Here is a 27,823-nt window from a genome sequence, read left to right as displayed (position 1 = left end):
GTGGCCATGAACACGGTACACACCGCTGCTCCCGGAGCATCTCGGTGACCCTGACCACACTCCTGTCGTGCAAATGTTGTCGACCCTGCAGATTGGCTGCCGTGGAGACACACGGGCTTTGGCTCTGCTCACAGCCCCTCCCGCCTCCAGGGCCCCCACCTGGCCGGGCCCCAGGCCGGCGCCCACCCGGCCTGTCTGGCACGTCCCCCGCCTGCTTTGCAAAGTCAGTGTTTTCTCAGGTGTGCTCAGCTCGGCTCCCAGCTGGCCGGGGAGCTCCAGGTGGGCAGCGCCCCGTGTTTGCCGCGGGGGCCGGCTCCGTGCTGGGTGCGCAGGCAGGAGCTGCAGGAGAGGCCGGGCCCTTGAACTCCTGCGGGCAAACAGGTAAGGAGCGCAAGGGGCTGAGTGTAAGAGGACAAGGACGAGGACTAAGGAGGGTGGCCCTCCAAGAGCAGCTCTCTGGTTCACTATCTCTTTCTGGAAGACTCAGTGGGGTTTCTTCCAGCCCCTGCAGGTTTCTGTCAACGGATTTATCTCAAAAGGAAGCAGAAGGCTGAGCTGAAGATTGGTGGTTTCACAGCCTGGAGCAAGCGACAGCCTCTCCCAGAGCCTCAGTTTTGCCTCCAGTGAAATGGGGTAAGTGGTTCTTGCCTGAGACTTTCTTCCTGGGGGTCCTTTGATCGGTGAAACTTTTCACAGCACTTTAAAAGATGAAAGGCAGCCACGGGATGAAAGGGTCTTGGGGCCATATTAAGTCTCTCCTGGGTTTTTGAAGCCCTGGAGGAGTGGAGGAGGAAGTGGTCAGCTGACAGGTAGTTGTGAAGCCACCGGAGGCCCATGCCGTGGGGAATTAGCACGCCAATCAGCACACCTAGGGCGTGAGGGGGCCGGAGGGGCTCCCTTATCAGGGATGAGATCTGTCCTTCCCTGACGAGGGGGACTTGGGGCAACCCCCTGAGGAAACTGGGCCCAAGGGACGAAGCCAACACGCAGCCTTGGCAACCTTGGTACAGGCCTCCCCCGGCTCTGAGCCTCAGTTTACAGATGCGTGAAAGGAGGAGGAAGAGCCTGGTGGTTCCTAAATTGGCTACACTAGTGTCCGTGCTAATGTTTATCACAATCTCCCAGGGGGATTTCAAAAATTCTGATGCCAGGCTGCACCCCAGATGAAATAAATCTGAGTTCCTCGAAGGGGGACCCCAACGTCAGGAGTTTTTAAAGCTTCCTGGGTGATTCCCATGTGCAGCCTAGTTTGAGGACCACAATAAAAGATTTCTAGAATCCTGTGATTCCACAATCATAGCTCACTTTCCCACATAGGAGGAGGCTGTGGGGATTTGGAGATTTAACTTGTGTCTGAGTCTCTGGAGCAGCCTGTGTGTTCAGAACTCGGTCATTCATTTATTTCCAACCGTTTCTCAGTTGTACCTTAGAAGGCAAAGGATGGCAGAACTGAAATCCACGTAAAATCTTTCCAGCACTCTTTTCGGTCAGGTTTTATTCTCCCCCTTGACCAATTATTTTTTTAAAATTAGAGTAAGGAGCATATATTCAGGGCCGCTTAAATCTATGCTTGCAGGAAAATAAAAAATATATTTTAAAAAATCAGCGTTGCAAGTAGATAATCCCATCAGGGCGTTTTGAATTTTGGATCTTAGGCCGTCAGCCCGAGACAGCATAGGGACATAGAAAAAGAGCCAGTGCTGTGTTGAGAGTTGTGGGGACAAAAGGGACAGACAGAGATGGCCACATGCCCAGTGGGTTTTTCATCTGTACCAAGTTCTTTGGCACCTGGCCCCTCCCGCTGCCAGGATCGGTGCTGTCCCCTCAGTGTTCCAGAATTGTCCCTCACCCCCAATGCCTGGGGTTCTTTAGAGACCCCTGATTTCCACCCTGGTTGAACACACATCACGCAAGGCCTGGCGGACGGGAGGTGGCCTTACCTGCCCCGGCAGCCCCCTTGTGCCCACCTGCAGATGCAGCCGTGGACCACAGACCCTGGGGACTGAACACACTGGACTTTTATTACAAAATCCTTTCCTGGACTCTGACCAATGGTGCATTTCCTGTAGACTCAAGTCGCAAACCTTCTTTGGAGCCTTAGCTCTCAACACACCCACCTAGAAAAGAGCAGCGACTCCGTGTAATCCAGTGAGGCCCTGCTCAGCCTGCTGAAAGGAGAAAGCAGCGTCTGGCCCGGGCTGGCCACTTTTCTAGATGTTCTGCACATGTTACCCCAACGGATTCCCCAAAATCCACCCTTCATATACTGTGTCTCCCATTGACAGGTTGGGAAACTGAGGCTCAGTGACGGTAGATGAGCAGCCCCGTCTCCCACAGCTTTTACGTGATAGGGATGGGTCTGTCCTGCCCTCCAAACTCCACTGTGGCCGGGCGCGGTGGCTCACGCCTGTGATCCCAGCACTCTGGGAGGCCGAGGGGGGGGATCGCTTGAGGTCGGGAGTTCAAAACCAGCCTGAGCAAGAGCGAGACCCCGTCTCTACTAAAAATAGAAAAATTAGCCGGGCATGGTGGCGCATGCCTGTAGTCCCAGCTACTCGGGAGGCTGAGGCAGGAGGATCGCTTGAGCCCAGGAGTTTGATGTTGCTGTGAGCTAGGCTGATGCCACGGCACTCTAGCCGAGGTGACAGAGTAAGACTCTGTCTCAAAAAAAATAATAATAATAATAATTGTACCCCCTCCCTGGGGACTCCGGAGTCCACTGGAGACCATGGGAAAGACAAAGTCACCTGCCTCAGCACTTCCCGGCCGGCTTCCTGCCATTTAGGGCAACCAGGAATCAAGCCCTTCCTTCCACAGGAACCCCAAGGGGACTAGATTTTGAGATGACACCTCTGTCCTCAGAAAACTAATTTGAGGACAAAATGAAAGGATATGCCCTGGCCCTATAATCTCTCAGACCAACGTGCCCTCCACAGACGGCCACTTGCTGTTCCATGTCCGCAACGCACAGGGACCCTCAGTGGGTTTCGAAGCTCTTCCCGGCCTACGTGGATCCCGGGTGGTTCCCATCCTGTCACTGTGGCTCTGATTGTTCAACTTTGCACTCTTACTCTACAGTGCTGTGTGAGTCTTTTTTTACCCCAAACCTGTTATTTTCTGATTAACAAAAAGTAAATATATTAGAAAAATGTCAATGAGCAATAAAGAATATATTTCTTTATTAATGATTAATAATAATTACTCATATGTCTCTGATTATATCAATTATTCTACTATAGTTATAGAATATATTTATGTTTTATATTTATTAAAATACATGATATATTGAAATATGTTAATTATAATTAATATTGAGGATTAATAGATAAAATCCACAAGGAATACAAATAATAAGAAGAAAATATGGCCTTATGCCACGGTCTATCGGTGTGTTCTCTGAGGTTCTCGCTTGTTCCGCACCTTAGCTCTGCTTCCCAGATAACTTTAAAAATGTTGCTTTTTTAAAAATAAAATAAATACGTGTAGCTTGGCACACAGGCCTGTGCCATGAGGAAGAGGGTGTGGCTGGTCTTCACTCTTGGGACTTTGTATAAGGTTCTTTTTAACACGGGTTTTATTTGATTATCGCCTTATATCTGCCTCAGCCGGAACCCTGCTGTCTGGCACCCTGCATGCTGGGGCTGCCACGCCACATTTTCCTGGGTGTCAGGACTTCCTGCCACCTGCAGACATGCAGCGAGACAGGGCTGGTTCTGCCTGCTCAGAGTTCCTGCCTCTGAAGCCTTCCGGGGCTGCCCCCGACCCGTGTTCTCAGTGGGCGGATCTGCCCTTGGAGGAGACAGGCTGCTTTTTCCAGCTCTGGGGATGACATGCCTGGTGACTGGGGCACGTGGGCGGGGCAGGGGAAGCTAGATGCCCTGCAGTGCACTGGTCAGTTCACCCCACGTCCCACGGCGGGGCAGCCGCGGAGACAAAAACACAATCTGTCATTATTTGCGCATAGAACCTGCATTTGACAAATAAACACAGTGAATTTGTGCATGCTTTTAACATGCACTAAATTTTCCAGGAAAGTAGCTACTGTAGAAACTAATTTCTTTCTCAAGAGTTGTTCAAAACGTAAGAGATCACGTCACCCACAGAGGCACCACTGTCTGTGTGCATTCGCAGCAGGTGTTTTCTGGGTGATTCCGTGGATAGGTTCAAGTGTGGGGCCACTTCCTCATGGTCCTGGGAGTCGTGTGCAAACATTCACAGTTTATTATTAATCGCTTTCCCTGTATTTCTCCTTTATATCATAATTAGGACATTTACAAATGCATTGTGTAGATTCCTTGTTTTAACTGTGAATTCCTTTCAGATAGTAAGATGATCTGTTTCACACAGAGTCCTTGGATCTGACAGCGTTCAGATCCCTGGCACCTGGAATATGTGGTAGGGACTCAATAAATGTTTGTTGAATGAATGTCACTGTTACTAGGAAAGTCTTCCCGGGAAGTTGACACTAGCCCCTTGCTCTGTCCTGTGCATGTAGTAAGTCACCAAAAAGTATTTCTTAAATGAATGTGTGACAATGATTGAGACTTTCAGCAGAGGAGGAAGCGTGTTTAAGATAACCTTGTCACCTAACCTGCTTTCCAGGCATTTTGGGAACAACTCCACAGGATGATGCAGTGGATTTAATTCAGGAAATATTCTCTGAAGAGAAATAAAGGTAAGAAAGAAATGTTTCCGGCCTTTACATCGTATTAGTCATCCACTGAACAAATGTTTATTCAGTAACTACTACGTGTCAGGCACTGAGAGCCGCAGAAGCCGAGGTAGCAATAGCTGCTGCCGCCTCAAAAGATGATTTTTTAAACATACAAGAATGTACACAATAGAACGACTTTTTTTTTTAAGAGACAAAATCTTGTTCTATTGCCCAGGCTAGAATGCAGTGCTGCGATCACAGCTCACAGCAACCTCGAACTCCTGGGCTCAAGTGGTCCTCCTGCCTCAGCCTCCAGAGTAGCTGGGACTACAGGTGGGAGCCACCACGACCCTTGAGAAAGATTTTTTAAATTAGCCATAATCTTCCTTCTCAGATAATCCTCAGTGACATTTTAAAAAATAATGCACGTATAAGATTACAAAATTCAAACAGTACAGAAAGTAGAAAATAAAAGGTTAAGTCTCCCTCATATGTCCCATATATTTCTATTTTTTAATCTACATAAATATTTTAGCCCAAAAGAATCGTACTATAAACACAGTTCTGCACCTTGCTTTTGTAACATAGTAATACATTTTTGAGAGCTTTCCATGTTGGGGCATCCTTATTAATAGCTATTAATAACTCCACTGAATGAACGTATCACAATGTATGTCACTTGTCCCTTATTGATGGGCACTCAGCAGTGTCTATATATGCTGAGCTTATATCTTGGCACACTTTTGAGAGTTCTCTGCACCCCTCACTAAGAGACTAGATTTATTTATTTATTTTATTTATTTCCTTTTTGAGACAGGGTCTCTCTGTTACTTGGACTAGAGTCCAGTGGCGTCATCATAGCTCACTGCAACCTCAAACTCCTGGGCTCAAGCAATTCTCAGTCTCAGCCTCAGGAGTGGCTGGGACTACAAGCATGCCACTATACCCAGGTAATTTTTTTTTAATCTTTTGTAGAGATGCGGGCTCGCTATGTTGTCCAGGCTGCTCTCGAACTTGCGGCTTTGAGCCATCTTTCCTCCTCAACCTCCCAAAGTACTAGGATTACAGGCATGAGCCACTGAGAGTGGATTTAAATCTTGTCTTCCCCTGGCCAGCCCCAGCCAAAGAGAGGGGAGGGCAGGGTTTGTCTCTCAAACAGCAACCTCTGCTGGGCTGGGCCAGGAAAGCAGCCCATTAGGAATAATGTTAAAGGTATTACTGGAACCCATGATAATAAAAGCTCTCTAGTGGCAGAATTCTGCATATTTTTTCTGTACATATCTATGTTGACAAAATATTCTACAACAAACATTTATTTTTACAGTAAAAAAAAAAAGCCTAGATTTTATCTTAAATAGTTTTACGGCACATGCTGGAGGGAGGTAGGAATGCCACTTTCCCTCAACTGGCTTTACCTACAGCAGTCCGGACGTGGAGTGGGAGCTGGGGTTTCTCCCTGTGTGTTAGGGGTTTGGTGACAGGATCTTTCTTACTCCCTTGTTGACTCAGGACTCTGGGACAGTTCTATAAAAATAGTAATAATAAAATAGTTCGGCCAGGCATGGTGGCTCACCCTTGTACTCCTAGCACTCTGGGAGGCTGAGGTGGGAGGATCGCTTGAGGCCAGAAGTTGGAGACCAGCCTTGGCAACATAGTGAGACCTTATCTCTACAAAAGATTTTTAAAAATTAGCCAAGTGTGGTGGTGTGCACCTGTACTCCAAGCTACTGGGGAGGCTGAAGCAGGAGGATCCCTTGAGCCCAGAAGTTGGAGGCTGCAGTGAGCTATGATCACACCACCGCGCTCCAGCCTGGGTGACAGAGTGAGACCCTGTCCCTGAAAAAAAAGAAAGAAAAACAAGAATCGAAAATTATTAATAGGTACAAAAATGAAAATTTAGAATGAGAAAAGAAACCACAACAAATTGCAGCTGTTAAAAAGCTAATATCACAAAATTTAAACAACTCAGTCATAACTATTATATTATTATTACTATTATTTGACTTCCAGTCACAGCCCTGCACCTATTTTTCTTCCTGCGTTTTTTTGGCTGCATACTCCTTGATCTCCACATGATAATTTTATAATTTCATTTTCTATAGAGAGAATAGAAAGGTAATTCAGTCTTTCCTCTAGCCTGGCTGACTGAACTTTGGTTTTTATATGCATAATTTAGAAAAGTTTCATCTTCTCTAGTGTAGATCCTGGGGCAGACCCGCCCAGAGCCCCGGCCTTTGCTCTGGCTCGCAGCCCCTCTTCCTCCACCCTATTCCGTCCCTCTGTCCCCACCCCGGCGGCGGCCACAGGGCCGCGGAGGTGGGGTAGGAGTGCGAGCCCCCAGCTCTTCCCAGCAGGGGCCGCGCTACCGTCTCCGGCCAGCAGGTGGGGCCGAGGAGCCCTGAAGCTTAAGCCTTGGTCTCCCAGTGGCTTTGGCACCGATCTTGGCATCACAGGTCTCCTGGCTGTAGCTGGAGGAGCTCACTTAATAATAATTATCATCCTTATTATTACATGAATATTAGTTTGCAAGGCAAACGGAAGCCTGCTCCCCGCATTGGTAACGTTGGTTAGATCTCAATGATGGGATTACGGGAGACTCTTGTTTTTTAAAAAACAAATTACCATAAATATTGGATATTTTTTGGCCAGAATTATTTATACTTTTGAACCTGAAAATATAATATCACTTCACAATGGACAGTGGCCCCTAAGCGTGTTTTGGACGTGAAGGCCAGAGAGGAACGGTGACGGCAGCTGTGAGAATCCTATCTCGTCCATTTATCACTGAGTTTCTAAAGCACTTTTCCAGAGATAAGTTAATCGAGGCTTATCGGCATCATGTAGTGAAACCAGGGCAGAAACAATTTCTATTTTTTACAGATAAGGAGGCAGAGGCCCAGAAAACGGGCCCACGATTGCAACAGCAAGAGTGTGACAGGTTCATTTCCCTGTCACCGACTTTGGCTGGCTCTGGTGGCTCTGTTAACTGTGCTGCAGATCTCTTTGGCCTTCGTCTCTTTCTTGTCATCTCCCTGCTCTGCTCCTCCTCAAGATCTCATTATTTTCACCGGGGTTGTGACAGCAGCTTCCATTCTGAGCTCTCTACTGTCTGCCTCCTCTCCAGCCTCTCCTTCAAGACACTCCCTGGCATGAAATCCTTCACTGGCTCCCGCCACCCCTGGCCTGTCTTTCTAGGCCCTGCACATCTGGCCCCCGCCTCCCTCTCTGGGCTCCTCTCCTGCCACTCCTCCCTTGCAGTACAGGCACTGCAGGCCCCAGCCAGGGCTAACTCCAGGCTCTCTTGGCCCTCAGGGTATTGGCAAATGGTTTTCTTTCTGCCTAGACTGTTGTTTCCACATTCTTCAAAGGCACAGGGATCCATCACAGAATTATCTCCTTTCTGAAGCCATCCTCGAACCTTCCAGACAGTGTGCAGTTCTCTTTCTTCTATCTTAAGGAGTCACAAACACATATGCCTCCAGTGGTGTTATAGACTGAACGTTTATATCCCTCTAACATATGATTAAATTTGTTTTGCAGGTAGATGCGTATGTCAAAATACATCAAATTGTAGACTTTAATATTTGCAGTTTATTGTACATCAATTATACCTCAATAAAGCATGAAAAAAGTTTCATAGACTCTTGCTATTTAAACTGTGGTCTAGGCCAGGCTCGGTGGCTCACGCCTGTAATCCTAGCACTTTGGGAGGCCGAGGCGGGTGGATTGTTTGAGCTCGGGAGTTTGAGACCAGCCTGAGCAAGAGTGAGACCCCTGTCTCTACTAAAAATAGAAAGAAATTAGCTGGACAGCTAAATATATATATATATACATATATATATACACAAAAATTAGCTGGGCATGGTGGCGCATGCCTGTAGTCCCAGCTATTCGGGAGGCTGAGGCAGGAGGATCGCTTGAGCCCAGGAGTTTGAGGTTGCTGTGAGTTAGGCTGACGCCATGGCACTGTAGCCCAGGGAAGAGAGTGAGACTCTCTCAAAAAAATAAAATAAAATAAAATAAAAATAAAGTGTGGTCTATAGGCTGGGTGCAGTGGGTTATGCCTGTAATCTTAGCACTTTGGGATGGCAGGGCAGGAGGATTGCCTGAGCCCAGGAGTTTGAGACCAGCCTGGGCAACATAGAAAGACCTTCTCTCTAAAAAAAAAAAAAAAAATTAGCTGGAGTTGGTGGGGCACCCTTGTCTGTAGTCAGTCCCAGCTGCTTGGGAGATCTGAGCCCAGGAGTTGGAGGCTGCAGTGAGTTATGATAGTGCTACTACACTCCAGCCTGGGGACAGAGTGAGACTTGGCCTCTTAAAAAAAAAAAAAGAAAAAAGAAAAAAAAAACTATTACAATTGATACAAGAAAAGACAAATGTATGCAGCCAAAAAAAAAGGTAGGAAAAATTATCATAAATGGTGCTCCAAAAGTCTAGAGACATAGGTGAATATATATAATGTGAAGGGCATCTTCAATCTTTAAAAAAAAAAATTGTTTCTGGGCTCTTGGGCGCCCTGTATCAAGCAGTTAATAAAAATATTATGGCTATGTGTGTGATGTTTGTGGGTTTTGCTCACTTTTAAAAACGTCATTTGTTATTTCTTTCTCATTATAAATATATGTTCACTCTCCTATCCTTCTGCTCGCAATTTTTGGTACCGTTTTTCCTAATGAGGGTCCCACAGATTGCATGGGCTTCAGTTCCTGCAAAACCGGGATCTGCCTCTGTCTACAGCCACCTCAGAGAAGTCACTGAATGTCTCTCTGCAGCCTCAGTTTTCTTTTTATAAAAAAACCTTGGCATCTGGCCTGCATTTCCTCGGAGTTGCTGTAACGGCCACAGGAAACCGTGGTGGGCAAGAGAGCTCGGCCAGCCACACGACCCCTAAAACGTGGCGGGTCTGTGGCCCGCAGGGGGGTCGGGGCGCCAGTCGGTGCAGCCGCCCTCCCAGCGCGGACCCCCGGGCAGGGCTCGCCCGACCCCACCCCTGCCGGACGCTGACAGCCGCGGGATCGAACGGAGCGGCGGGGGCGGCCGGGCAGGGCCGCTGGGCCGCAGCACCCGCCCGCCGGCAGGAAACGGGGTCCCAGAAGACCGGGTGAAGGTGGCGAAGGTCGTTTGGAACCAGCGGGAGCTGAGGGGGCGTGGCCGGCGGTCGCGGAGGGGCGTGGCCGAGGGCGACGGAGGGGCGTGACCGGTGGTCGCGGAGGGGCGTGGCCGAGAGCGACGGAGGGGGCGGGGCGTCAGGCCTCCCCCGGAGCCCTCCGGCTCCCTCAGCAACGGAAGTTCCGGTGTCGGCAAGTGGGGGTCAGAGGTCAGCAGGAAGTCGATACGTGGCCGCCGCCTGTCCCCGCGGAGGAGGCGCAGCAGCCGGAGATGGCGGCGGTGCTGAACGCAGAGCGGCTGGAAGTGTCCGTGGACGGCCTCACGCTGAGCCCGGACCCGGAGGAACGGCCCGGTGCGGAGGGCGCCCCGCTGCTGCCGCCGCCGCTGCCGCCGCCCTCCCCTCCCGGATCCGGTCGGGGCCCGGGCGCCGCGGGGGAGCAGCCGGAGCGCGGGGAGACGGCGGCTGGGGGCGCGGCGGAGGAGGCGCGGCGGCTGGAGCTGCGCTGGGGCTTCGGCCTGGAGGAGCTGTACGGCCTGGCCCTGCGCTTCTTCAAAGGTGAGCCGGGCCGGCCCCGGGAGCCCGGCGTGGGCTGTGGTCCCCAGGGTGGCTGGGTCGGCCTGATCCTCGCCCACCCATTCTGGGCCGCGGTGACCCGGGCAGGGCCCCGTCCTTGGGGGGGTGTCCGAAGTTTGTCACTACCCGCTGGTCCACTAGGTCACACCCCTGTGGGGCCTGGAACCGTGGTTCAGCAGTACGAGTCCCGCCTCCCCGAGGTTACCGGGGCATTTTACCTGATTTGGCTTCTCGGGTTTCCAGGGGCCCGAGTGGAAGAATGAGCCCTCTCTCTCCCAGAGGATCCCATTCTGGGGTTGCTTTTTCTCGCTGACGCTTTCCTTTTCCCGTTTTTTCATGGTTTGGCACATCAGACCCCGCCAGTTTTTAACCCTTTTCGTATGGTGGAAGAAATCTTTCAATAGGTTCCATACATAGTCTTTTCAGCTAAGCTGGGGAACCACAAACTCAAGTGAGACTTGATCACCTGGCCGTATAGCTCTGGCAGAGAGGAGGAAGTAAAGTATTAAGCTCATTCATCCCCTCCCGCTTGTTAAACTGTGGAGAAGGGATGTCCATTATGTTCTAGTACCTTCTGGATGGTTAAAATTTTACCTTGTAAGGCATGTGCAAGAGTGAATTCTCAGAGTAAGGGCCTAAAGTACCTTCTGTGCTTTTCGCATAATTAATTGTTAAATGTTTCTTGTCTAGAGCAAGACTGTGGTGTGTGGTTTCTTTTTTTTTTTTTTAAATTGGGTGATTCACTTAGTCAAATGGAGAGACCAGTCACATGATTTTGTCAGTGGGAAAGACTGATGAGAAGTCCGTTAGTTTGATTCTTAAAGATATTTAGGTCTTGGAGGGTGGATGGGCAGGGAGAGACATTCATAAAAGAAACTTTAAACGGAGTGGCTACATTCCACATACATTCCAGAACAGCATATTTATGACACTTTACCCAGAGGGAGTACCTTTTGGAGTACATATTTCCCTGGCTGAAGTTGAGTAGTTCGAATGCAGTGGTACATGTTGAAGTTATTTGTTTTCTCTGAAAATAAATTGTGCAGACTGGTGAAAGTGTCTGTTTTGTAAATTTTCCAGAACATTTGATGATCTCACATTCATTGTATTTTTTATTAGAAAGTTTACCCTTGAAATATTCATTGTCATTGCCCAATGAGTTCAGCCCTCTGTGTACTAGCTAGCTTGGGGAATTGGTGATGGCTAATAGGTTTTGGATCTCTTGACCTTAGATCACAGTCTTGAATTTAGAGTTTACTATAGTGATGATATATTACCACTTGTATAAAAATCTGCTGGTTTGTGTATAATCCATACAGCTACATTCTATCTTAAATTTTTATTCTTGGAACTTATTTTTCAATAGATTATATTGTAGCAGAGAGTAAGAATAGAAAAGAACTAACTTTTAAACCTACCTTTTGCCACATGACTGACAAAAAAATAGGTTCCTTTTCTGAGCCTGTCTTATTTGAAAATAGTAGTAACATCTTCTTTGAAAGATTGAGACAGTATAGTGTGCAGTAGTACACTTAGCATTGTTTTGAGAGTCAGGAAGCTAGGAAGATTGGATTCTAGTTACCATATGAACTTCAAAACAATTAGCTTTTCCAGACTGTTTCATATATATAGAGGGAGCTAGATTAGATGAAATCTGACATCTCAGATTTAAGATTCAGTGGTCTAAACCTAAAAGATCATTTTAACATGTTTGTTGAGTGGTAGAAGTCCTAGAGGAACCTATAATTTGGGGGCCTAGTTATTAGTCACCTTAGAGAATAAAGCTACATTGATAGCTATAGTTCACTCACTTCCTAAATTAGGCTCTCAAAGCAATATCGAAGTACTTAAAAGGAGAAATAGCTGTGTAGCAATTAAAAGCTACCTTTCTGCATGGATCATTTAGCAGTGGAGAGACTGTTAGTATATGAGATGCTAATTGAAAAAAAAAAGGATATAAAAGCAGTCAGAAGTAAAAGCACTCACTCCACTTAATGGAAAGTGAGTGGGGTGAGTCAAGTACTGCTGCCTTTGTTTTAAGTGTGAATTTTTCAATTTTTCTAGCAGATTACTTGGTGTTATACAAGTTTTGCAGAGACTTCCTTTTTTTTTGTGGAATCAGGGTCTCTTTTGCCTGGCTAGAGTGCAGTGGTGTCATCATAGCTCACTGAAACCTCAAACTCCTGGGCTCAAGTGGTCCTCCTGCCTCAGCCTCCCGAGTAGCTGGAACTACAGGCGCATGCCACCATGTCTGGCTAATTTTTTCTGTTTTTACTAGAGATGGGGTCTTGCTGTTGCTCAGGCTGGTCTCAAACTCCAGACCTTAAGCAATCCTCCCTCCTTGGACTCCCAGAGTGCTAGGATTGCAGGCACAAGCCACCGCAACTGGCCTAATCTGGGTTTCTTATCTCCTTGGATTAAGGACCTACAGGAACCCAAATGGGTTTACTTTGTTATAGCCTTCATACTTCTTGGATAGAGTTAACCTGGAGAATTGTATTTTGGTTTTTAGAGTTCTTTGGGGTGGATTTTTTCTTTTTTAATCCTTTATTGCCGCATTACATTAAGCTGGTAGATTGTTTACATTAATTTAAAATTTCAGAGGAATAATTGCTGGTAGTTATTGAGCAGATGTTTGCTAAATGTCAGGTACTGTGCTGAAAGCTGTATATACACATTGTTTAATCCTCCCATGGTCCCTTCTATGAGGGTATTATTCCCATTTTTTAGTTGAGGAAGCTGCCCCAGGCCACCCAGTTATTTGTAAGAGGCAGGGTTGGTTTTCAGGCGGTCTGATTCCAAAGACAGTTCTGCAAGAGATGAAAAGCAAATATGAACCCTGCTTTCTGGTGGTGTTCTGAGAAAAATATTCAAAACTACCTATCCAGTTGCTTGAGGACATTTTGGAACTTCTTCATTATTAATAGCTTGAAAATGTTAAGGGAAGATTTAGGTTGTTTTTCTAAGCATGATCACTTTATAGAAAGTCCAGATATCTGCAAGAGTAAAGTGTGAGAGAACTGTGTATTCTGAATTCTTACCTAACATTGCTATCAGGTTTGAAAATTTGAATGTGAGGAAAAATTCCCTCAAAGGACTGAAGTAAATGTGCCTTTAAAATATTGATAATCCCTATTATTGCTACATCTCATTTCTGCTAATAAAATATGAGACCTTTTGGGAAGCCTGCAATAATGTAATGAGTGTTTTCACTCTTATAAACTGAAAATGCATATGAAAACTTTTTTAAGTTTAAAAATTTTTAATTTAAATTTTAACTTTTTATTGGAGAATTTCAAACATACACAAAAACAGAATAGTGCAATGACCCTCTTATCCATTACCCAGCCAGATCTGCTCCAGCTACTTCCCAAGTCATCTGGAAATATTTCATTATGTATCTCTAAAAAATGAGGACTAAAAATATTTTTATAAATAAATAATTAAAGAGATGGGATCTCGCTATATTGCCCAGACTGGTCTCGAATTTCTGGGCTCAAGTAATCCTCCCACCCCAGCTCCCACCTGGCATCCAAAGTAGCTGAGATTCCAGGTGGGCTTGGCAGGACTCCTTTTTTTAAAGTGACTGCAATACCATTATCACATGTAGAAAAATTAAACACAGTAATTTATAAGTATCATCAGATATCCAGTCAAATGACAAATTTCCAGTTTCATAAACATTACAAGTTTTAAAACAATTTGCTTAAATAAGGTTCAGAATAAAAGTCTACACATTGCAAGTAGTTGATATATTCCCTCTCCCCTTTTCCCTTGCATTTTGTTTGTTGAAAAAATTTAGTGGTTCAGTAGATTTTGCTGATTGCATCTGTGTGGCTTAATGTATTCCCTTCAATCTCTGTGTTTCCTGCAGTTGTATCTAAAGACTTGATCAGATTCAAGTTCTGTTTTTTTGGCAAGACTGCTTCATATCTGTCCCCCCCGCCCCCCCTTGAATAAGCCAATGAAAATGGTTGGATCTCTTTTTGTGATGTTAGGACTGTTGATAATCAATGCCTTCATCTGTCCATTCATTAGGGGTTAAAAAATGGTGATACTGTACAGTAATTGTCTTTCTCTCACTGGCATGTTTTTCCTCATATACTATTTGGCTTGGGATAGAGTTCATATAGGAAAGGAAAGATAAATGCTTCCTTTCCTTTATTTACTAGTTTTCAAAATACTGAATTGTTACCCTGGCAGCCTCCAGTTTTAATGTCATAAAGTACTCATGTTTTTAAACATACAATTTTTTTAGCTCCTAGTGTTTTTTTAATAAAGGACTCAGCAGAACTATTATTATTGATGCTTAAGTTGTACCATCTTTGGCAAGTGAGAAATTGTACTGTCTTCAGATTGGCTTCCTTTGACATGACTGCAGTAGTCTTCCATAGCTTCCTTGCTGTCTGGTATTAAGATATTCCAGGTTCATCTTACACATTTTCTGCCTCAGTAAGAATCAGCCATTTCTCCAAGGAGACATGGTTCCTTTTAGTGGGAACTAGCATTTGAACAGTAATAACCTGAGTGATAGCAGTGGGTGCTATTGGCATCTGGATTGGCCATTATTTCTAGGCCTTTTCAGTAGATCTATGGTATGTGGGGAGGGAGTTTTTTGGGAGGTGTTATATGTAAAAGGAAGCTGTAGTTGGATTTGGAAAGACTTAAGTCTTGGTCTCGGGAGTTCAAAGTAACAGTGAGCTGTGGTCACACCACGACTCTCCAACCTGGATGACAGAGCTAGACCTAGTCTCTTATTTTAAAAAAAAAAAAATTGTCAGTTTTTTTTCTCAATCCAACATGAGGGAGATGTTTTTAATTTTAGTATTTCTAAAAGATAGATTTTATTCGAAGTGTTTTCTCTGTGAGGCAGCGCAGAGGGAAGGGATGAGGGAAGGGAGAGCTCTCCTCTGCACAGAGCAGACAAGCCTGGGTACTGCCTTCAGTCTGAGGAATTACCTTCTAGGGTTAAAGACAAAATGTAGCTCGTTCAGAAGAGAGCAACTTGTATCAAGTGGGAATTCAAATCCCTGCCATTATTACCATAATGGCCACCGTTGAGTCATTTTCTGCTCTGTGCAGGTGCCATCCCAAGACTTTGGAACACATTATTTTTAACCCTCACCAGAACCCTAAGGAGCAGTACTATCTCCATTTTATTGATGCTAAAGTAGATTCCAAAAGGTTAAATAACTTGTCCATATTGTATATACTTAATAAACAGCAGACCTGAGGTTTAAATTTAGGTCTTTGAGTAATGATTGAATAAGCTAGGAGTGTTCAGCCTAGAGAACAGAAAACTCAGGGCAAACACGAGGGGTATTTTGTGACTTTTGCAAGGTCTGATCTTTTTAGACGTGTTTTATTTAACGGTGAGGACAAGAAGTAGACCCTGTGGGTAGAAATGAGAGAGATGTGCTCGGAATGACGAACCCGGGATCACAGCCATCCAAAGATGGAACAGACTGCTTTGGGACAGGGAGTCCCGTCACCAAGAAGTTTTCAAGCATAGGTTGGCATTTGCTGGGTAGCCATGTAGAGGGGACTGGAGCTTTGGGTTTGCAGTTCAGTCACCTATCTTTAACATCCTTTCCAACCCACAGATTTTATGGCCTTCATTGAATAAAGGCCAGAAGGAGCATTGAAATAATTTGGCACATTCTTTTATCTCCAGAGAGAAAAGGAAAAATATCATTTCTCCTGTAAACTGTCAGTTGAGGTGTGAGCCTAATAATCTTCAGTACGATTAATTTCAGGTAGAAGGGACTTAATTTTAATCTTTCAGAACTTCGGGCTTGATAACCAATTATAAGTCTCTTATCAAATTATTTATACTGTCCTATTAGAACTGTAAAGTTAAATACTTACAGATTTAGTAAGAACTTGACATAGATTCCATATCTGTTTTTAATTGCTTGAGAAAATGTGTTTAGGGTGTTGTTTTAGTTTCTTATTGCTCCTGTTAACAAATTACCACAAATTCAGTGGCTTAAAACAACACATACTCAAAGGTTCATCTGCACTCTGGATTTTCCTGCAAGCCCTAATGTGTGTACCAGGCAGCCAGTTCACACGGGTGGGTGGGAATATTCCGATGGTCTGACTCTCCTAGTCTGTAGATTGAATTGATATAAAGTCTAATTTGTATAGTAAACACCTCTGTTCATACTGGTATGGACTGTTCCTGATTCAGAATGGCAGTTACAGTGGTGTCATCAAAAGCAGCTGCCTGGGAGCTTATTTTTCTACTGGTGTCACCCAGTACTTTTTGTTTGTTTGTTTGTTTGTGGCAGCATCTTGCTCTGTTGCCCAGGCTGAAGTGCAGTGGCGTGATCATAGCTCACTGTAGCCTCAAATTCCTGAGCTCAAGCGATCCTCCTGCCTCACCCTCCTGAGTAGCTGGGACCACAGGCACTCTAATTTTATTATCTTTTTGTAGAGATGGGGGTCTCACTATGTTGCCCAGGTTGGTCTCAAACTCCTGGCCTCAAGTGATCCTCCCGCCTCGGCCTCCAAAAGTGCTGGGATTATAGACACGCTGCTGTGCCTGGCCTCGCCCACAACTTTCATGTGAACATAAGTACCTTCTTCGTATCAGGTATATTGTGGGTGTTTCCTATTATAGCTGAATGTAATCCTTCAGTTAATTATGTTTGATCATATGTGGTTAAAACCAATATGCATTTTTGCCTCAAAGTTTGTGGATATGTTTCTTAGAAATAGTATATTAACTGTTTTTAAACAGTTTGTCTACTGACAAATGTTAGTGTCTTTTTAATTTATTGAGAAGATATTTTAATATATCTCATTACAGTCATGGATCAGATCAATTTTATAATCAGCTTTATAATTTTGCCGAGTTATTCGCTTGACACTGTGAGTATTACCGTGTGCATAGAGCTTGGGGCGCTTTTTTTAACACAACTACTCCACTTAAGGAGTTGGAGCTAGTCTATGTCATTACCTGTAGTTTTTCCTAGGTCAGAATTAAACTCTAAAATTCTTTCTTTTATCTCAATATAATTTTATTAGAACTTGCTTGATATATATGTGTACATATACACACATATATATATATCCCTGAATACACACCCAGACACAATCATTCATTGTATTGCCAACTTACAAATTTTTAATTGAACTCAATAGTTTGTAAGCTCCATGAGGGCAGTGAATGCTTAGCATCTAGTATGGTGATTTGTACACAGAGGCTCAATAAATATTTATTAAGTGGAATGAATGTATACATATAAAAAGGATCTTACATAGTGTCCACCATTGATTGAAACAGCATTCTAAGGTTAGATGTTCTTTTTTTTTTAAGACAGACATCATAGTACCCTGCAACCTCAAACTCCTGGGCTCAAGTGTTAACAGGCGTGTGCTACCACACCCAGCTAGTTAATTATTTTTTGTGGATACAGGTCTTGCAGTTGCCCAGGCTGGTCTCTAGCTCCTGGCCTCAAGCCGTCCTCCCGGCCGAGCCTCCCAGAGTGCTAGGGTTATGGCATGAGCCACTACACCACCCAGAATTAGATTTCAAAATGAGAATTGCCTTTTAGTTTGTAGACATGGAAGTATGGTAGTCCTGTCCTAAGAGCTTTAAAAGAAGTTCCTGCTCTTGGTGCTTTACTGTTCAGTGATACTGTTTGCTTGGTGGAAAGGATAAATGGCAGGTCCATAGGTTACTGAGTTGTTTTGATTTTTGTTACATAAATAAGGTCAGAGCCATAGTTTTGTCTTTTTAAAAATATTTTTTCCAAATATTGCATGTGTTCTTATTGAAAAAAAATTCCAATATATGTAAATGGGGAAACTCCTTCACTCCTCACCCGCTTAGTTTGGCCAGTTGCTTATCTATATGCAGTGCCTCGGAACAGTTTAGGTCATCCTTCTGGACGTTTTCCTGTGAAAGATGAAAAAATGTTGAAAGGAAGGCTTAAATTCTCCTTGATGACCACTCCTAATCCTAGTCTCCTCCCACTTTCTTATTCTTACACTCATGTCAACGTGCACGTAGGATATGTATGCAGATGTGTTTCACATGCTTTATTTCATCTATTCTAAGATTATTACCTTATATGCCATTCACAAGGAAAAACTGCTGATTAGTAACTGTAAAATGCTGTAGATTATGAAACCTCATCTGATTTTTAAAGGTGTTAAAGTGTGTGTGTGAGTGTGCTTAGAATTGATTAAATATATTGTGTGCTGCGATCGGATGTGGTTTTCTGCAGCTTGCATTTCTCCAGTCACAGTATTTCTTACAATTGTGTCATTTGTACCGGAGTCTGTGTGGATGGTCCTATGCCACTTAACGATGGGCGTACATTCTAAGAAATGCGTTGGTGGGCACTGTTAGGTGATTTTGTTGTGCAAACATCATAGAGTGCACTTACACCAACCTGTGTGGTACAGCCTCCTGTACGCCTAGACTATACGGATAGCCTCTTGCTCCTAGGCTGCAAACATGTTCATAGCCTGTTGCGGTGCTCAGTACTGTAGACAGAAGTAACGCAGTGGTAAGTTTATATCCAAGCGTTATCTTAACATAGAAAAGACTCAGTAAAAATGTGGTGTAAAAGAGACAAAAGTGGCACACCTGCGCAGGGCGCTCACCGTGAATGGGGCCTGCGGGACTGGAAGCTGCCCCAGGCGAGTCAGGGAGTGGGTGGCGCGCTGCTGCAGACTTTATGAACACTGTCCGCTTAGGCTGCACGAAATTTATTGAAAAGTATTTTTCTTCAATAATAAATTAGCCTTAGCTTACTGTAACTTTTTTCCTTTGTAAACTTTTAAATTTTTAAAAACTTTCTGACTGTGGTAATGACACTTAGCTTAAAACACAAACACATCGTACACCCATACAAAAATATTTCTTTATGTCCTTATTCTATAAGCTTTTTCTATTTTTAAATTTTTTTATTTTTATTAAACTTTTTGTTAAAAACTAAAGCACAAACATGCACATTAGCCTAGGCCTACACAGGGTCAGGGTCATCGATGTCACTGCCTCCACCTCCACGTCTTGTCCCAGAGGAAGGTCTTCAGGGGCAGTGACATGCATCGTCCCCTGTGATAACCAGGCTTTCTTCCAGAATGCCTCCAGAAGGGCCTGCCTTAGGCTGTTTTACAATTAATGTGGGGTGGTTTTAATAAGTAGAAGGAGTACATTTTTAAAATAATGATAAAAAGTATAGTTACAGAAAGCAGTAACATAGTTGTTTGTCATTATCAAGTGTTATGTACAGTACATGATTGGATGTGCTGTACTTCTCTCCGACTGGCAGCACAGGAGGTTTGTTTACATCAGTATTGCCGTAAACAGCGTGAGTAATGCGTTTCGCTAGGACATTACTAAGCTGTAGGAATTTTTCAGCTCCATTATGATCTTATGGGACCACCATTGTATATGCAGTCTGCCCTTGACTAAAATGTCATTATGTGCCACATGCCTGTACCACATTATTCCGTTTTCCTGTATTGATGGCCTTTTAAGTTGCTTTCAGTAACAAGAAAACAGTGCTACAATGAATGGCCTTGTATCTGCCTCCTCCTGTGTGTTTGGGGGGGCTTAATTCCAGTGAGATTTGGAATCACTGAATCCTAGGGCTTGCACATTTACAGTTTTGAAATGCGGTGGTTCCTCTTTATCTGTGGTTTTGCTTTCCACGGTTTCAGTTACCTGGGGTCAACTGAGGTCTGAAAATAGGTGAATACAGTACAGTAAGAGATTTTGAGAGACACAGACAACATTCATGTAACTTTTATTACAGCCTATTATAATTTTTATGTTATTAGCTATTGTTAATCTCTTACTGTGCCTGATTTATAAATTACAGGTATGTGTGTATAGGACAAAACATACAGGGTTTGATACTGCCCAGGATTTCAAGTTTACACTGGAGAAAAGGGGGGACCACTGTATGTTGCCAAATTGCCCTTCAAGATAGCTATAACCGTTTGTGCTTTAACATTAGTATGTGAGAGTGGGTACCTGTTTGTCCCGTGCTTACCGATTTTTGATAGTATCTAACTTTTTGACCTATCGATGGGAGGAGGGGGTTTTGGTAGCTAATGGTTTTAATTTGTATTTCCTTGACTACTGAGGTTGAATATCTTTTTGGATGTCTACTGACAAATTCTGTATTTTTTTCTTCTCTGAATTTCCTGCTAATGTCCTTCAACCCATATTCTTCTCACTCATTAGTGACATGTAGGCAGTATATACTACTTTCTACTCTTTTTTTTTTAATTGGGTAGTCTGTTATCATTAGATCAACCAAAAATTAATGCTACCACTTATCAAAGAAGCGGAACTAGTCTCTAAGGATTTCCCATTTTACCAGGATCCAACTTCATACTGATTTTGAATGGTGATGGCAGTTAGTCTTTATAGGTCAAACTGGCTTCATTCTTAATTGCCCATGTGGAAATCTGCCAGAGCTAATCATAGTATGAAGGAAGGCAAAGCATCTAATAGTTATTATTAATAATAATATCCCATTACCTCTGAAGTAGCAGTGTAACCCTCACTTTATTTTTATCAATGAACAAACTGAGAAGTTAAATGATTGCACAGCTAGGAAATGTCTCAGGTGACATTTAAACCCAGGCTGTCTGATTCCAAAGTCCCTTCTGCCACATTATACTACCTCTGGGATGGATATGTGTTTGACTGCAGCCTTTCAAAGTGTATGTAACCTGTTATGCGTGATTGCATTAAAATGACTAATATAAAATTATTTTTTAAAACTCTTTTAAAAACCAATGGTTGCACATGGTTTTTAATGTGTAAAAGTTGTCAAGTGGTACACTTAAATATATATGTGTGCCTGACTGCAACTTAACAGCTGGATTTCTCCGTAATAGCTTTAACATAAATATTGGTGGTTGGCTGATTTAAAAAAATAATAATAATTCAGCATAAAGGATTTCTGTCTTAGGCTCTATTAAAATTTAGTAATTGAAATAAAAATCTCACTATAATAGTGTTTATACCTATCACAGACAGTCTGTGACATACCTTATTGCAAACCTGCAGTATATAATGCTGAAAATTATATATTTTGCCAGTGCTAATTGTTTTGTGTTTCTTTTTTTTATAGAAAAAGATGGCAAAGCATTTCATCCAACTTACGAAGAAAAACTGAAGCTTGTGGCACTGCATAAGCAGGTTCTTATGGGCCCATATAATCCAGACACTTGTCCTGAGGTTGGATTCTTTGATGTGTTGGGGAATGACAGGAGGTAACAATGTTTTGCTGCATAGTGAATTTAATAAGAATAACACTGGAAAAGGGTACAGTGTGTATTGGTTAAGATGTGACTAGCTGGTTCATTAGCTTAGAATAAAAACTGAAACAAACATTTTTGCTTGCAGCTTCTGGAGTCTTCAGATGTTTATCTGTTTTTGGCTTGGAGGTGTTTATGGCTAAATATTGTGGAAGAAGTTTACTCATCTGATTATGAACATAAGGACAAGTACAGCTTCATTTGATTCTTCCTAAATAATATTAAAAGCAGCCATTTAAAATATGTAGTTATTGATTCCCTTATTGGGACATGCAGAGAATTGTGACAAAAAAGAATACATTGAATATTTCATTCAGTTAAGGCTAAAACATGATATAAGGAGAACAAAACATTGATACCCTTTTGCTGTATGGTACCCTTTTGCTGTATGGGCATTATCAGCAATGCAGTTAAATTAAGTTTGGATTAGATGTGGCATATCTAATTTAGTAAGTTAATACATGCTTGTTGAAATTTGAAGTTTTGAGACTTTTGCTTATAAGTAGAATCATTCTTCATTTTAGTTATAATTGAGAATTACTCATTTTTAGGTTTAAATTAAATCAAGTTCTCATTCTGTTAAGAAGAAGAGGTAACCGTTTCTTGTTATTCTTTACAGGAGAGAATGGGCAGCCCTGGGAAACATGTCTAAAGAGGATGCCATGGTAGAGTTTGTCAAGCTCCTAAATAGGTGTTGCCATCTCTTTTCAACGTATGTTGCATCCCACAAAATAGAGAAGGAAGAGCAAGAGAAAAAAAGGTGCAGTTTGAGGGCATGGAATACTTCACCCCCATGCAGTCCCATGTCCTGATGCTTCTGCTTTGCCGAGTGCCTGCTCTAGGTCAGGGGTCTTACTTCCCTTGGAGCCCCACTTCTTAGGGCAGTTGTTCGTACTCCCTCATGTGAGCACGTATTTGTGAGTTTTGTGGGGAAGGAGGGCTGCTTCCTTCTGGCTATACCTTGAAAAGGAACCTCCCCACCATCATGGCAGTGTTCCTTTTGTCTTATTACACTAAGTTTCTGAGTAAGTTCCACCATAAACTCAATTACTCCCTCCTCCCTATCCTCTGGTCTGAAATACCCTTTGCTGCTATCCCTTGAGCTTCTGGAATATTCATGCTCCATTTCATGGTTTTCAGCTATGCTGCGTGGTAGGCCTGTGTAGACATTCATATTGACTCCCACTGGCTTGTTATTGTCAGGGTTTGGAGGAGAAGCTGTTGAATGCGCTGTTTATGTTTATGGGATTCCATGTTGTGATTATGAATTAGAATTATATTGTAGTTACACCTTATTTATCTAGAGGTTATATTTTCAACAGCTTTGACTATCTAAAATTTCTAAGCAATGAAAACTGTACTAAAACCAGTTTTTCCTCAGTTATATTATACTTTAGAAACAGTTCGTTCTCTAGTTTCCTACCTTAACCTGAATTAGAGATACCGGATTAAAAGAGAAAATAGCTCCGATAGTGAGGGAAAAGATAGAAACTATGAAAAACAGTACACCAGAATTATAAAAACTTGTCAGTCAGGGGCCATTTATTAATAATATGAACGTAAATTCTCCATCACAGTATTATTATGACTTAGTATATTTTTTTTGTTGTGGTTTTTGTTTTTGTTTTTCTGAGATAGTCTCGCTCTGTTGCCCAGGCTGGAATACAGTGGTGGGACTCATAGCTCACTGGAGCCTTGAACTCTTGGGCTCCAGTGATCTCTCCTGCCTTAGCCTCCTGAGTAGCTGGGGACTACAAACGTGCTTCACTACACCTGGCTAATTTTTTTATTTTTTGTAGAGATGGGATCTCATTGTGTTGCCCAGGCTTGTCTCAAACTCCTGACCTCAAGTGATCCTCCCTTCTCGGCCTCCCAAAGGCGTGAGCCACTGTGCGCCCAGCCTGACTTAGTATAGCTTTTATGTTTATAGTTAGAACCTCTGAGTCATCAAGAGACAGAGCACTAGATATAATTTACTCTTGCTTAAGAGAATAGGAAATGGCTTAATTACATATTCAGAAGATATTTATCCAAAGGAAGATTTTTTTTTTAATCTAAAGGAAAAGCTTTGGTTCTTATAAGAATGGAGTGAGGTTCCTTTAACTGCAAAATGGATTTATGTGCTACTGTCCACTGTATAGTGATGTTGGATCAATGGGGGTATTGCTATAATGTCTTTGAAAGTATGTATACACTGCTTTTTAATTTCTTATTTTAATGATAAATATTCATATTTCTTTAAGCATTATCAAAAGTTACTGCTTACCTTAACACATAAAACTACGTTTTCTTTTTAAAAATACACTTTTGTTGTGGGACAGAGTACATACAGAATTCTTTTAAAGCGTTTGAGACTAGACTTCATCTGTCCTGAAGCTTAGCCTCTGGCTGAGGAAGCTTGTTGCTCTGTCCCAGCGCTGACACATTAAAAGTGGGTCCTGCTGTTGCTATACCTTGAGCCTTAGCTGTGGCTCAGGTGTGTTGTTAGTCACTTGCAGGAGTTTGAGCGGAGGAAAGTGGGGGAACCCAGACAGTTCTCATGATAGGACCAAGAAAAGGTGTCTTCTCTGACAGTCCTCAGAATTCTTCCCTCTCGTGCTATCCTCAGCCTCCCTGTGCACCACACCACTCTCAGATGCACAAGGTATCCGCTCCTAGTGCAATACAGTCTGTTCTTGTTGGAAAGGGGCTGTTGGGGGTAGGCAACAGCTGGGCAAGGGTTGCACCTAGAAGTCCCAACTCTTCTTTTTTAAATTAAAAACTTTCAAAATTTTTAGTATTTCAGAAACAGCACACAAATATATGCAGTATAAATGATTTTTCGTTTATAGCAATATATGAAGCACACACTGAAGAATCTTCCTTTTCACCTTTCTTGTAATTCTACTCCTCTTTGCAAAGATAATAACCAACAAATTTAGCATCTATCCTTCCAGACCTTTTTCTGTGTATTTATCTGCTTTCAAATGTATTTAATGTCTTTACCTATTAGGCCATGTAGTTTTATCATTTTTTTATGGCTGTGTGACATTTCAGGGTGAATTTTCCATGTCTGTGCACGTTTGTTGAGTGCTTGTTCCGTCCAGCACTGTGCTGAGCCTGCAGACGCGCTGGTGTGAGACAGGCAGTCTCTGTCCTTATGGAGCCTCGGCTGTAACGTGCAAGGCAAATGTGTTGCTGATTTTATCACACAAATCTAGTTAAAACTATAGCAGGTATTATGGAGGAAAAGCTTTTAGTGCTGTGACCCTGTATTAGAGGGGAATCCTTCAGGGTATAAGTATATCATAATGATTTAAGTAGCATCTTATTGGTGGACCCCATTTTCTATTGCTGTACCACAGTAATTCTTGATGTGATCTTTTATTGTAGGATTGAGTCCGTATGATAAGTTTCTACTAGTGAAGTGTATGCATTTCAAATTTTGATAAATATGGCCACATTGTTCTCCAAAAAAGTTGTGTCAGTTTTCACTGGGAAATAAAGTTTTAAATTATTTTAAAACAGAATTCAATATATAAGGTTTGGCTGGGTGGCAGTTTGGCTGTAATCTTAGCACTTTGGGAGGCAAGACGTGGGAGGATCGCTTGAGTCCAGTCTGAACAACATAGCGAGACCCCATCACTACAAAATATAAAAATAAAAAATTAACCAGGTGTGGTGGCGTGCACTTGTAGTCCCAGCTACTTGGGAGGCTGAAACAGGAGGATCACTTGAGCCTGGGAGTTTGAGGTTGTGGTGAGCTATGATGATGCCACTGCACTTTAGCCCAGGGTGACATAGCAAGACCCTGCCTAAACAAACAAACAAACAAAAGCCCACAAAAAGCCCTGACAATATATAGGGTTCATTCTGTCTGTCTTTTACCTTGTAGGAAGGAAGAGGAGGAGCGAAGGCGGCGTGAAGAAGAAGAAAGAGAGCGTCTGCAAAAGGAGGAAGAGAAACGCAGGAGAGAAGAAGAGGAAAGGCTTAGACGGGAGGAAGAAGAAAGGAGGCGAACAGAAGAAGAGAGGCTTCGGTTGGAGCAACAAAAGTAAGCTTGCATGGCTTGTATTTAAAAATGAGAAAAGGACCACCATACTGCTGTTACTTCACTTTTTACCATTGTGTGCCTTAGAATAGTTCTGTGATTTGTATGACAGGGAGGTAGAATGAGCTTCTTGCCATTTTTACCAATGATCTGTTACCAAAGAGGGCCTTACCGTAACAAACTATCAGTTAGTTGTAAAAAGAGGAATGTACTGGAAGGATTCGGGATTTGCTTGTAGAACCCAGGGACTGGAAGTAGGAGCTGAGGTTTCTCAGGTGCTTTGTCTCTTGTCTTTGCTTCTCTCAGCTTATGTCTCTGCTTTGTTCTTCCTGCTCTCTGAAAATTCTCACTCTCTGCTTTGGCATATGCAAGACTATCCCAGCCTGGATTTATGTGGTCTGTTTTCATGCATCTGACGGAGACTGGCTGGAATCTATGAGACCCAGTTACAAATACCCAGGACAGAGAATCTCGTTGCCCAGTCTGTGTCAGCTGTCTATTCGTGGTCCCTAGCACAGGACTTGGAGGCTGAAACTGTTTCAGATTCAGTGAGGGCTGTAAGAGCTGCTGTCTCGGTAGGGCCTGACTAGCTCTTCACGAGGGAGCAGTGGGTACAAGAAGGCAGTGGTTAACACCCATGAAACCCTGAGGGAACAAGATCTGCTGTTCTGGGGGTGGCACAGCTTACAGGTTAAGCTGGAGAACGTGAGGGACCATTGATTTCTCCTCTTTATTCCTGGGCAGTTCTGCAGTAAAAGCTTCATTCCTAGCCTCGTGCTAATCCAGGGCCTCATGCAGCTGTGGAGAGAGACTTCGAATGCTGCTCTTGTTGGGGGTGCGGATGGAGAGCATCCTAGGTGGACCCAGTGTCATGCTGTATTGAGGAGTTTGTGAGCTTTTGCTTTGTTATCTATTTATTAATAGATGGCTTTGAGGTCTTTGTTAAGTTAGTCACATAACTGAGTTAAGAAACATGTGGTTTATCTAGAAAAGAAAATAAAAGAGAATTATAATAGCTTTACAGAAATTAGTATCTCTAAACCAAATATGCCCAGATAATATTTTCAGTATTTCTTCTTTAAGGCAGACTGTAAATTAAATGCTGTAGACCTTCAGATTTTCACTGACTTTATTTATACTTACCAGGGACACCCATAACATCTTTTAACTATTCTTCTGCCTCTTAATGTTTTTCTTGTATTTAGGTAGAGAAGCCATAGCCAACAGTTAAATAAGTACCTCATGCCTGTCATAGATGACAGTCCATCCTCTTACAGCATCGTGGTTAATTAGTATAGCTCTGGACCCAGAGCGCCTGGATTTGAATCCTGGCTCTAGTGTGCACTAGTGGTGTAATCTTGGGCAAGTTACTGAACCCTGTGAACCTCACGGGGCTGTTGTGAGGACTAAGGGGGGTCAATACATGTAAGTACTTTGAACACTACAGGGGGCCAAGTAAGGGCACAATAAGTATTAGTAATTATCATGGTACTGGTGATGATGATGATCGTATGCTTATTCTCCATCCCGAATTTTCCATGAAAAACCTAAGTAAAAATTAGCAGCCAGATTTATTTTCTTAAATCTTTCTTCTGGGTCTGGGACACATGCTGATTGGTATACATTATTAGCTTAGTCATTTTTAAGAATTACAAACTATAAAAATAAGTAATAAGGACATTGTATTTTGTCATGAACAATCTCCTATAGTCAGACTAGTGTATATATTTTTAATGTTTTTAGGCAGCAGATAATGGCAGCCTTAAACTCCCAGACTGCAGTGCAGTTCCAGCAGTACGCAGCCCAACAGTATCCAGGGAACTACGAGCAGCAGCAGATTCTCATCCGCCAGTTGCAGGAGCAGCACTATCAGCAGTATATGCAGCAGTTGTATCAAGTCCAGCTTGCACAGCAACAGGTACGATAGACAACCCCAGAACTCAGCCTTAGAGAGGGTTTTTAGTTTCATTGGAACCCAAGTTTTTTTTACATCTGCCAATGAATTTTGCATTAGATAGCCTCTGAGGTATAAAGTAACTTTTAGGTGATCTTTTAGGCAAACTGTAGAATGGTATTAGCAATTATGAGAGAAAATATATGATATTGAAGCAATAGATGATGTTACATTGTCGTAAAGGTCTTTGGGAGTCAAATAGGCCAG

The 27,823-nt window shown here is 43.1% G+C and overlaps 1 protein-coding gene across 2 annotated transcripts in view; it reads left to right on the top strand.

Moving 5' to 3' along the window:
* Nucleotides 1-9,966: 9,966 nt before the first annotated feature.
* Nucleotides 9,967-27,823, top strand: part of ACBD3 (acyl-CoA binding domain containing 3) — a 30,362-nt gene continuing 12,505 nt past the window's right edge. The window contains exons 1-5 of one of the 2 annotated variants that reach the window (XM_045537147.1): nt 9,967-10,319; nt 21,446-21,587; nt 22,252-22,392; nt 25,507-25,665; nt 27,406-27,580. In XM_045537147.1, the coding sequence (XP_045393103.1) occupies nt 10,034-10,319; nt 21,446-21,587; nt 22,252-22,392; nt 25,507-25,665; nt 27,406-27,580 (903 nt within the window). In that variant the 5' untranslated portion in view covers nt 9,967-10,033. The remainder of the gene's footprint in view (nt 10,320-21,445; nt 21,588-22,251; nt 22,393-25,506; nt 25,666-27,405; nt 27,581-27,823) is intronic. The other variant, XM_045537148.1, reaches the window with a different exon arrangement.

The sequence above is a fragment of the Lemur catta genome, chromosome 25 (assembly GCF_020740605.2).
Source record: "Lemur catta isolate mLemCat1 chromosome 25, mLemCat1.pri, whole genome shotgun sequence".
Taxonomy (NCBI): domain Eukaryota; kingdom Metazoa; phylum Chordata; class Mammalia; order Primates; family Lemuridae; genus Lemur; species Lemur catta.
The sequence above is the reverse complement of the archived record's forward strand: the minus strand, read 5'-3'. Positions and strand labels throughout refer to the sequence as shown.